Genomic DNA, 12150 nt, shown 5'->3' on the forward strand with positions numbered 1-12150 from the left:
ATTTCCAACTTTGTGATGAATTTTAAAAAAATTCTACAAAAGGGGTGATTTTGGGTTTAATTTCCGTCAGGGGGGTCTTCGCATTTGTGAATTTCACAAATGCGAGCTTACAAGAGCTCGCATTCGTGGAATGCGAGCTCTGGTTATTGAGCTCGCATTCCACGAATGCGAGCTCTTCTCAATTTTTTTTTTCCTTTTTTAAGAGCTAGGGAATTATTTCTAGGAAGCAAATGCGAGCTCTTATCTTTTTTATTTTGGTATTTTTTGAGAGGTAGGGAATTATTTGCAGAAATCTTCTAATTTTTGTTTTAAAAAATGTTGCAAATATTTAAAATTTTGCAAATAGCTCGCATTTGTTAAATTTGACCTGCAAAAATTGTATTTAACTTTTTTGTTAGATTTCGCATTTATAAGTATGACTTGTAGAAAATTAGATTCAAATTTAGATGTATTAGGGTTTTAAAAATATTATATAAGTGATAAAAATTTTATAAATTGTAAAAATAAAATCAAACTGCTTGGATAATTAAATGTTATATTTGCATAAAAAATAATACAATAATCATAATAATGATAATACAATAATATTGGTGTAATAAAACTGCCATTAATTTAAATATTTACTTATAATGCCCAAAGAGCCTAATTACCAATTTTTTCTTCTCGCGCTCAAATATAACATTAACCCGCATGCGAGCTAACCTTGAAATAGAAAAAACACAGAATCCCGCTTGCGGGTTTCAGGAGTATTCGGATATTCTCATATGCACCTATGCAAATCGAACCAACCGGATATCTTATCCGTATCCCATTTTTTTAAATAAAAATCTTATAAATTTGAAAAATAAAATCAAATTTAGATGTATTAGGGTTTTAAAAATATTATATAAATCAAGTTTCTATTATTGTTGTTAAGCTTAATTAATCATATCAGATGCCATTATGTAACTAAACGGTAGTAATTAACCCCAACTACTTGGGATATATCTGTAATTTTGGCCCTGATGACGTCAGAAAAGGGGCCCAATTTTTTATCAAGGGAGGTAAGTGAAATTTTGAGAACCTCAGGGGATGTCAGTGAAAGTGTCAGAAACCTCAGGGGAGGTTTCTGAAATTATCCCATAAAAAAAAAAACAACAGAGAAGTAATAAATAATTAATAAACCAATTTTTCAAAAAAAAAATTACTAAAAAAAATGAAAAAGCTCAAAGACTGATAAAACTGGTAAACCCAAAACCCTCTTGTTGTTTGCAGCCAAGTCCACGATGACTAAATTGAGATATTGGTCTTTGTAGGGGGCTCAATTGACAAAATGGTTTATGCTGCCTTTCCTTCTTACTCCTGTGAAATTCTACAAAAATCTTGGAGCCTATGGACTCCCTAAATCCATTTTTCTACCCTCCTGAATCATTTCTTGAAGATTTGGAATCACAGAGTCGAGCAAGTGATTTGTTAGGTTTGATGGAAGGCAGACGCATAAGAAGATTTGGGAGAGGCAGCCAAAGCAGTCGGACCCTTCTGCCACTTCGACTCACTCGCCTTACAAACGCTGTTTCTTGTTGGTATGCTCATCTCTCTCATATTAAAATCGATCAAAACCTTTCCTTGAATTTAAAAGAATTCTGGGTTGTGCTTGAATTCAATGGAATACAGGTACAGATGACAAATACTTGACAACTATGTGTAATACAGGTACTGCGACTTCAAAACATCTGTCTTGAATGAACCTCTATATCGATATGGTCGTCGTCATTCCAGGTTTGCCTTTTTATCACACACACACACAAAGAAGGAATTTGTCCAAGCTTTTTTTGTAAGGGAATCGTGAAAGACTAAACGTACATTGTTGAAAGATATGCTGCAGAACTGCTTGAGAGCTTTATTGCCTGCATCAGAAACTTATGTGGCAGATTGACTTAGTCACTTAAGATTTTTTTTTTCCTTTTTTCCATTTATACGAACTTTGAAATTTTTTTTTGGAGACAAGATTGTTTTTTTACCTTTGCTTATTTATTTACAATCGTTTCTGTTTTAGGTGTTTGAGAGTTTGGTTTTCGGTGGGCCTCGGGTTTAGTCTTACTGCATTGCTTGGAGTAATTTTGGTTAGTCACTGCGCCAGAAATTTTGTCACTATGGAATTGGTCCGTGGAAGTCATGAAAAACGTAAAAAGGACTGCTATCGTAAAGATGACATGAAATGGTGCTTCCTGGTACTATATCAAATTCTGTGATATGCAAATGACTTGATTTTCTTGTTTTCTGTGTGTTGTGAGGCAGATTCTTCTATGGGAATTTGGAGGAGCTATCCATCTGTATAAAGGGAATGATGGGATGATCAGTCTTTTCAACGGATCATTATTTGGGTTTTCCTCTTCGGTTAGTGTTCAAGTGTGCCATGTCATTCAAGTTAGCTAGGCATCCATGAAATTTACTGATAAGTTTTTGTTAGGACCAGCCCCAAGGAAAGATTCACTTTTAATAAAATGATCTAGATCTTATAGCTGTGCAGCTGCTTGTATCTTCTGTGCTGGTACCTAGCTTTATGGAATTTGTCTATTTCTGCAGTTCTTGGTTCCTGATTTAGTACGTTAATGAATAACATTTGGGGTTTTGACTCACTATAAATACAACTTTGGTAATGGAATATTCTAGCAGCCTATTGCTGTCTGATACATTGCTGTTGGTTAAGTTGTTTTTGGATCTATAGTAGCATTGGTGCCCAAAACTATTACTGAGAACCCTATTGTTTTCTTGTTTGTCTAGCTATTTCTATCCTTTATTGTACATTAATTTAGTTAGATGCATCTTGTTATTCTTCACTATTAGGGCAAGGTGATAATAGTCTCCTGCTTTTACTAAAGATTTGGGCTTTTTGTAAATACACTGGTTTCTAGACTTACTGAGATCTTCTTCATAGAGTTGGACACCTGAAATCATCTTTCAACATTGAGTATCCAAACCAACATGATTGATATCCTCAATTTTCTTTATGTCTTCTGTGTCTGTGTATTAGAAATGCAACAGTTCATTTCTAATTCTATAAGAACCATAGACTCCATGTTATTTATAATGTGCAGCTAAAATTGATTAAAACCTGTTATCAAACAACTTATGTTCAACGTGCTTCCTTGTTCTTTTCGTAGCGTTTTAGATAAATGATCTGTATTCAAGCTAATTCTGAAAACTTTTTGCTAAATGAACAGAATGCAGACAACCAAAAGGTCAAATGTTCAACTTGTTTTTTCCAGTTTGAGCTGGAAATGTTGTGGTTAATTAAATAGTCCAATAGTAGAATAGTTCGTGTGGGGAGTTCGTTTTGATAGATGAATAGATCCATTAATCTGTGCTTATAGCAAAGAAAAAGTAAACATATAAGTGAAACAGATTTTATTTCACTAACTAAAATTTGTATTGTCCTCAAGCTATTTCATTTCATTATCTCTATTTGTTGAGTAAGCTAAGCTTATCTTTTTGTATAATAATGGTTGAGTTGAACAAAAGCTTTAGCTAAAATAGATGAGATCTAAATGATTAAAGCTGGGCTTCTGCTTAAATACAACTGTATGAACACTGTTTGTATGTATTCAGCTCTTAATTTATTTAAATAATTCCAAATCACTTTTGGACATATACACCTGATTTGTAGACCAACTACCACATTTTCAACAAGCATTTTGAGACTAATTTATTTTGCCTGTCAGTTTCAGATTTTGAAAGCATTTTAATATTGTGTTTTTTCTGCAGATTTCCGGTCTAATCATGTCACTTCCTGATATTGGATACATCTTTCTGTCCTCCATTCTGTCTGTATTCATTCATGAAGTTGGGCATGCTCTTGCTGCTGCAAGGTTAAGATGTTCTTCACTCTTTTCTGTGGGTCAATGTGATATCATGCATGATGTTGCCTATATATTTTGTTTGATTCAATGATTTTTAAGTACACTCTGTCATGCCAATGTTACCTCTCTTTGTGGTATGTGAAACCATATTTATGAATACCAGCTCACGTGGATCAACTGGGCACCTGCTGGTTTATGCTGTTTTGAAAGAAATGCTTTTATTTGCCAACTCAATGGGATAAGCGCGGCAGATGATCTGACCTTTCTGTCATTTAGTAAATAATGTTAATGATGTCAATGTCCTAAGCAGGTATTTTTGACTAAACGATCAGGTATACATGCCAAATATCATCCCCTTTCCTCTTCCATGAGATGCTGAGTGATAAGTTAAACTAGGAAGGCTGCTTCTTGTTAATGTTAGATGCTTCATGATGGATACTAGTGCCTTTATCTAATTAGTATGGGATTTTAAATCTATAAGAACAGTTTGAACTTGAACTTTGTGTGTTATAAAATATTATAGCTTCTTGTTGGCTATACTTTACCATAGTTTAAAATAGACCGGATTTTAATTATGTATGTACCTAATCCCTGACTTGCTTTTACTGCATGATTGGACTAGCTTCTTGCTGACTTCATAGTTTTTGCAGTTAGGCTCCTCATTTTACAGGAGATTAGCAACATGTCCTAGTTGCTTTTCTTGTGTACCTTGTCCAAGACAAATTAGAATATAGTCAGATTATTATAATTGATATGATCTCACAATATGTTGCTGTAGGTGCCACTTATGGGTGAAGCAGTGAGGGTATACAGATGGAGTATATTGCTGTCTTTCTAGCGGTGTTGTTTCCGGGAGCTCTGGTGGCTTTAAATGAGGAGTGCTTGCAGGCATTACCAAGAAATGCTGCCCTTCGTATATATTGTGCTGGAATTTGGCATAATGCCACTGTAGGTTCTGGATGCAATTAAAATTCTTTCAATTTCTCTGACGTTTAGTCATTCATGTTTGTGCTAATATCCACCACTTACTTTGAACTGATTGATTGAACTTCCTGCAGTTTTGTGTGGTTTGTGCCTTGGTTTTGTTTCTGCTGCCATCGATCTTGGATCCATTTTACATACACGGTGAAAGTCCCATGGTAACTTCGCGCACATATCTGTTTTGTTATCTGTCATAAACTCTTGATGTGTATAGCCTAACAAGTTCTTATCTTGCAACAGGTCCTGTATGTGTCTCCTATGTCACCATTGTTTGGTTATCTCTCTCCCCATGACTTAATTATATCATTAGATGGCACCCGCATTCATAATGTACAACAGTGGAAGGAGAAGGTTGCTCTTTTAAATTGGCAGCTTGAAAACTTACACAATTCTGGCGAATACAAAGGCCTCACGAAAATCAATGGCAGAATAGGGTATTGTGTGCCCTCTTATCTGATTAGGAACAGTATGCAGCTTCAGTTGGAAGGCAATTATACAAGTTGTCCGGATGAACTTTTTGCATTTGCAGCTAGCCCTTGCTTAAATGCAGCAGTGCTAGATAATGTAAGCATTGAAGATAATCATGCTAGGGGAAGTGAAAGCATTTACTGCCTCAATCCTATGGATGTTATAAAGCTAAGAAAATGTGGTGATGGAGTGAGAACCCTTAGCGACCAAAGAAGCTGCTCATGTTTGGAGGTAGGAAATTCATTTTTAGCATGCTGAGTAGGTACATTATTATGAGTAAAGTAAGATTTGTGTCTATATCATAGATGCGCCAAATAAAAAGTATTCTCTTTTGGCACTTGCAATGTGGCTGATAAGATGGTAGTGGATGCAGGAAGAATCTTGCTTTGCGCCAGTCCAGATGCCAGGTCTAGCATGGGTAGAAATAACATATTCAAGGCCTTCTTCTCCTGGATGCCGGAAACTTGCAAGAAATTGGCTTCCAAGATATGAGAATTCTGTTTCTGGAGAAACGAGCTGCATTTCAAGTTTCACGTTTGTGGGTGATTTAATTACCCTGGGACATGCACTTCATTTGACTTCATATGAACCTCGTTGGTTGATGGATGTTGGTGCATCTCTTCCAAATATGCTGGAAAAGCTCTTTATATGCGCCTTCCATGTATCTCTCAGTCTTGCTCTTCTCAACAGTTTACCAGTATGTCTTCTGCAATTTATTACTTATTGGACTTTCCTCTTTTTGTTTTTACTTCTCTGCTGATAAGTTGCTTATAGGAAACCTCATGAATGCAAGATTGCTTTGGACCTTGTAAATGACTCTGGTGTTAAAACTTATCCTAGCAGTATTTAGCATCGAAATGGGATGCCTGATGCTTTAATAAGTTGACTAAGTCCCTTATTCATGTTTTAGGGTAAGTCTTTGAGGTCTAATTTTGTTGAGGGTTCGTGTGCTGTGTGAGGGGCGGTGTGAATCAGCTAGGCTGCTTAAGCACTTCAGCTTTTAGAATGACAAAAATATCAGACAGGAATACCATTATAAATAGGCTACACCTCAGCATCTTTTCCTGAAATTTAGGGTCTAAATTTTCTTTAAACATAAAGGTAGATACCATTTTAGGTTAAGATTTCTGTCAGTTTTCCATTCTGTTGAAACCTGTACTGTTTTACTCTATTGTTTTTTTCCCCTTTGTTTTTTTGCTCCAGTTTCTTATCAAAAGAATTGTTGTGTTTTCATGAATTTATTATGCTTCATAACTGGTACCATATTGGTTTAAAGGTTCAATTGGCTGAGAATAAAGTTTAAAAATGATGAATTGACTATTTCGTACCAAATTAGAGACATGTTGATTCTTTTATTTGGTTCCCTAATATAATCGACGGTTGACTTTTAGAACGATCTCTAAGAAATCCACTTTTCCTTTTTTGCTTCCCCCTGTTTATTTCTGTGTCTTCTTCTGCACTTCACACAACATTCTCAGAGACACGATCAGACACACACGTCATCCATGTGGTACATCACAAGTCCGCTTTAACTGGTCCCAATAACTAAGTAGTCATTGACACCAATCTTTTCCTCCCACACAAACAGTTTCTAATACCGCAGACCTTTGGTTGGACTTGGAAGTTGTGAAGAATATGAGGTCAGGAGCGTACTTCAAATTCATGTGTGAAGTACTGTAGGCACAATAGCCATACCCTTGCTGGTCTAAACCCATGAATTGGAATGAAAGAAGGCTTATAGGTTGAAATACGTCGGCTTTCGAGGTGCATTGATGAATCGTTGTATGCCTGAATTTTCATATGCTTTGGGATGATTACATCCAATGCTGTTGGATGATGTGTGAGAATTTGGTGTGAATTGCAAAAGAAGAAGAGGAAGGTAACCGGGAAGTAGGAGGAGTTCATTTCTCAGTTATGGACTCCAAAGTCAATTCCAAGACATCGACCTCTATATGTATGGTAACGTAATAAAAGCCTCATTAATTTTTTGATCTGAAATAGAATTAGCAAAATCATGGTAAGTAATCCAACAGGGCTGAGATAATGAAGTTTAGCTCCAAAGAATGAAATGGTATCACCTCAGGCATCCTCTCTAATGTACAACATGATTTGTATCACATATGGAGAAACTTGATATAATCATATTCTACCTTTTGTGGCATATTATCTTGATGTAGAAATTTGATATGCTCATCTCCTACAATGTCAGGTGTATTTTCTTGATGGAGAATGCATTTTAGAGGTGATACTGCAATACTTCAATTTCTTGAGGCCAAGGGCAAGGAGAAAAGTTCTTCAATGGGTCCTAGTTGGAGGGACAATTCTTTCTGTACATACTTTCTTGCGGATGTTCATTGTTAAATTCTAGACCGATCAACCTTTTTACTCTCCTTGCCACTGATTTTGATGTCTCTTCTAAAAGTCTCATGTATACAAGTGTCTTTCATTTTGAGAATTTGGAGGCGATAGGCAATCAATCGGTTCTTTCCTGTGTTGTTCATAGGGTTGAAAGATGAATCAAACTACTCGATCCTCGAATCGAATTCAGCTTGGTAAGAGATCGATCACACTTAGTCAGCTAACTAGTCAAACTAAGTTTGAACAGCATTTTATATTTGATAACATTCAAACTTGATAAAAAAAATCTCGTTCAAATTTGGTTCCGTAGGTAAACAAGCCAAACTTGGACAAAATGTCAAGCTTGTTAAAATAATCAAACAAGTTTGAATATTAGAATGTTCGACTTGATGAAATTTGTTTACACTCCTAATTTTTCAATACGTTCATTTGCATGCATCATATATTAGTGTCCATTTCGTATGGTGTTTACATATTTGAAGGTTACTTAAAATTATATAAGTCCAGTGAAGTGATAAATGCAAGCCCATAATGATGTGGCCGGACTGTTACTTTTGGGTCTACTGCAGTGCTTCGAGTTTGAAGTACTAATTTGTCATTTGGGCTAGCTTAAAACATTCCCTTCCAGCCAGGACATCCCATCCTGGTCCAGCAAGAAGCAATTTCTGAGAAAGTCCGTCCAGCAGCCAGAAAGAAACCTTCAGTCAGTCTTGGTGGTTCGTTCGTATGTTTTGCATCATTTGGGCCCAAGGAATGCCCGGGATCTATCAAACTCATCACGTAACATAGGGTCCCCTACTGTTAAGGGCGGTGGAAATATGTCTTAGTCGGAATAGGACATCAAGGTGTTGGTCACAAAATTGGCCAAGTTCTGAGGTCTATTTCTGATCAATTAATGAATATTCCCAGAATCTATCCTGGTATGGTTTGCGCGGCCATGGCCACTGTACGAAAAGACAGGCGCAACCACCTTGTAATCTGGTTCGGTTGCCCCCTAAGAAATGATGAACAAACCTCCAGCAGACATGGATAGCTATTGCTGGAAAGTCCATTCCTCCCGTCTAACTCTAACGTCCCGACTTTGGTGGCTGCACAAGAACAGCGCTCATGGTGCATGCAATGCAAAGTAGGATGTCCCTGTGCTTCAGCTGCAACGTCATCTTCATGGAAAAAACTTGGAAAAGTGAAACTAAAAGTCCAACAAGTAATCTTCTCACGATCGATCGACCGACGTAAATTTGAGTCGAGGAGTCGTCTGGATAGGAGATTATTTGAGATGTTATTATTTGAAACGATTATTGTAACACTTTTTCGTTTTTGTGATTTGACGTATGTGAAATAAAAGATTGGTTGAAAATGTTATAAAAAAAAAAATTTTGTGTTGAAAATGTATCAACGATGCAAGGGGAAATGTTATTTGGCAAAACTTAGCTATCCAGACACATTATTCATTATGTTAAGAATTTTTAGTCAGATTGAAGTGGAATTGGGATCAGTTCAACCAACTCAGCTCAGTTCTATATCCGACCATAAATTGTACAGTGCGGTTGCATTGAGCATAAAACCTATTTCGCCCTTAGGACTTTTGAGTTTTGTGCCTTGAACTTCTAAAACCGTATACCTGTTTATATTCGAATGGCTAACCTTAAGAGAAGCAACATCTAAACTACTTTTGATATTGATGGCTTTTTCACAGTTGAAATTGACGAAAGGGCTAAAAATATACTAGGAATGCACAAATGTTTTTGTATTAGTCTTTGGTTTACACTGTGCCAGGTGTCAGCCCATCATTGCCACGGGGCATTCTGGGAGTGGTGGATCAATCAGTACCTGAGAACAAGAAGTCGGTGCTTCTTTTTAATTTTCATTTTGTCACGTAATCCTCCTCACTCACACGTCGTTAATTGTTGGGGATACAAGCAAATACTCCATCCGTCCCATTTTGACAGTCCTGTATTCCTTTTTTATCTGTCTCAAATTGTAGTCCACTTTCCAATTGAAGAATGTAGTTGTATTTTAATTTTCCTAAAATACCCTTATTCAATGTAAGTAGTTGTTACTATAAACCTACCCCATTTAATGAGAGTTGATTCTTTTTTTTACCATCAATTCAAGTTCCCATAAAGTTGTACCGTATTTAATGTGAGGGTATTTTAGAAAAATAGCAATCTAAATTTACTTTTCCAACAAAGTTAACTACTTTTTCTTGAACTGTGTGAAAAAGAGATACAGTACTGTCAAAAGTGGGACGGAGGATGGAGTAATTTTTGTGCAAATAATTACCTATCCGATTAATATTTCTCTTTAATGTGCCACACATCACTATCTCACCTACTTATTCTAGCTACGAGCTCGTAAAGCATGATTCCGGCGGTTGCTTTTCATCAGCCTGAAAAGAGGCAGTAAACCCTGCGCATGAGATAGTATTTGATTCAGTTATCTTTGTTGACGCTAGACATCTGTTCTTCCCATGATTTTATGCATAGATGAACACATTATCCCTTGGACAGTGACAATATCTATGTATCTGTCTTTCATTGGACTCTCAAATATATTTTGGTTTATGTATACTATGGGTGGGGCTCAAAAAAAAAAAAACTTTTTTTTTATTACTACAAATTGTGCTGTTATATATTGATCTTGATACAAATTGTATGCATGTGTTTGGATTTATGTGGTACTAATGAAACTGTATGTATATAAAATAGTAGTGCTACATATGAATGGTAGACGAAGATGGAGACTGAAGGGAGAAAAAGTATCTTAGGCCGGTGGAAATGAGGATTCAAGAAACATCCCATTTGGCTCCACACAGGATACAGCAGCCCATGAGTTCAAAATTCTCTGCTACAAAGTGAACAAAAAAAAAAAATTTTTTTTTTAAAATGGATAATGGTCAAATTAGGACGCTACGCAAATCCTTATCTGCTAACTACAAACCATCGAAATACAATTGGCTAATCCCAGCTGGGGATAATACACACTGTATCCCTATTCGGTTGTAATTCTTCTTTGGAATATGGATGAAATGACAATTGACGCAGATAGGAAATTGTTTGCATTGTACTATGTCTTTTTTTTTTTGTTTTTGTTTGTGTGTGTGTATGTATGTGTGCGCGCGCACGCACGTACGTACGCTTTGCATATTAATGAGGTTATTAGCACAGGAAAATATGTTGGATTGTGCCTAAAACAGCTGTTTTTGTTGTGAAATCATCATCGGCCACGTATGGTGTCGGCAAGTCACCAATTTGTTCAGAGGAGGACTCAGATGACTCAAAACTAGGATGTGTTCTTCAGCTTAATCATTCAATCTAGGATATATTGGTTGAAATGATGATCAAATCTCTAGGAAAGAGACATGGGTCACCAATTTTTTTTTTTTTTTTCAGAATTTCAGAGTTATATATATATATGGTTGTACCAGCTCTTTTTTTTTTTTTTTGGGTAAGAAACAAGCAAAAGAAATGTATCGTTTTTGTTCAAAAATACTTTGCGGGCCATGATTAAATAAATATCAGTGGGAGAAAGAAATCTTTAGGTTTCATGTTTAGTGTGAAGATAATTTGTCGATTTGATTAGCCAAACTTGAATTATCTCCCTTGCCTAAATAGGGTCAAACAAATTCTTTCTCATCAGCAGAAATCTTGATGTTGGTTTGGGAGAAGAAAATTGTACAATGATTTAACCAGGGAGTTAGGTTATGGAATGAAAATGTCACACAAATGGAACATTAGATCAAACGTAAATGAATTTGCAAATTTCCCGAACTCCCAATTTGCTAAACCAAGTTCTCAACCTTCCAAAACATTTCCAAATCAACACGAACGAATATAGGCCGATGCTCTTGTCTTAATTGGTTCCCTTGAATTAATAATTAATGATCTTCTTCAATTATTTCCCACCGGCCACCTTCCTCAGATGAATCATTAATTGCTTTCTTTTCAAGTATATATTTTCTTTTTGGCAAACAGGCATGAGATGATCATTAAAACAATGAGGAAGCATCACTAGCTCAAGATTGACAAAAAAAAAAGAGGTGGGGTATTGGTATCTAGTACCCACATGGTTTGCCTCCATTTTCTGACACTATATACATATACATACACATACACACACACACACTTAGCAAGTAGCAAGTAGATAATCATCTATCGTTTCGACCAAAAAAAAAAAAAAAAAAAAGAAAGTAGATAAGAGTTTTTGAATTCTAATTCCTGCTTCCTTCTCACATCTTAAATCTCACGTCTTAAATCTCATCCTTCCTCCGTTGGTTAGAAAAAAATTAGAAAAAAATAAGGAGAATGGATGGATGGTTGGTTGGAATTGAACAAAAATGGCGTCCATGAAGTTTTGAAGGAATCAATGTACGTCGTGTCACGCGCCTTAGGAGAGTCAGACGTTTGTTTTCTTGGCAAATTTCGTAGCATTTTTTTTTTAAAGGTTGGAGTCAATCAAACCTTTTATTATGTGTGATAAAATTAGATTGAATACACAAAATGTT

The 12150-nt window shown here is 36.0% G+C and overlaps 1 protein-coding gene across 1 annotated transcript; it reads left to right on the forward strand.

Annotated features, from left to right (window-relative positions):
* Window positions 1-1233: 1233 nt before the first annotated feature.
* On the forward strand, window positions 1234-7743 carry LOC140014352 (membrane-bound transcription factor site-2 protease homolog). Its single transcript, XM_072065100.1, has 10 exons — window positions 1234-1562; window positions 1693-1758; window positions 2036-2102; window positions 2278-2376; window positions 3745-3848; window positions 4640-4787; window positions 4898-4978; window positions 5061-5519; window positions 5662-5985; window positions 7498-7743. Exons 1-10 carry the CDS (start codon window positions 1372-1374, stop codon window positions 7654-7656), a joined length of 1698 nt encoding a protein of 565 aa, XP_071921201.1. The 5' UTR covers window positions 1234-1371; the 3' UTR covers window positions 7657-7743.
* Window positions 7744-12150: the final 4407 nt, after the last annotated feature.

Source organism: Coffea arabica, chromosome 9c (assembly GCF_036785885.1).
Source record: "Coffea arabica cultivar ET-39 chromosome 9c, Coffea Arabica ET-39 HiFi, whole genome shotgun sequence".
Lineage (NCBI taxonomy): Eukaryota > Viridiplantae > Streptophyta > Magnoliopsida > Gentianales > Rubiaceae > Coffea > Coffea arabica.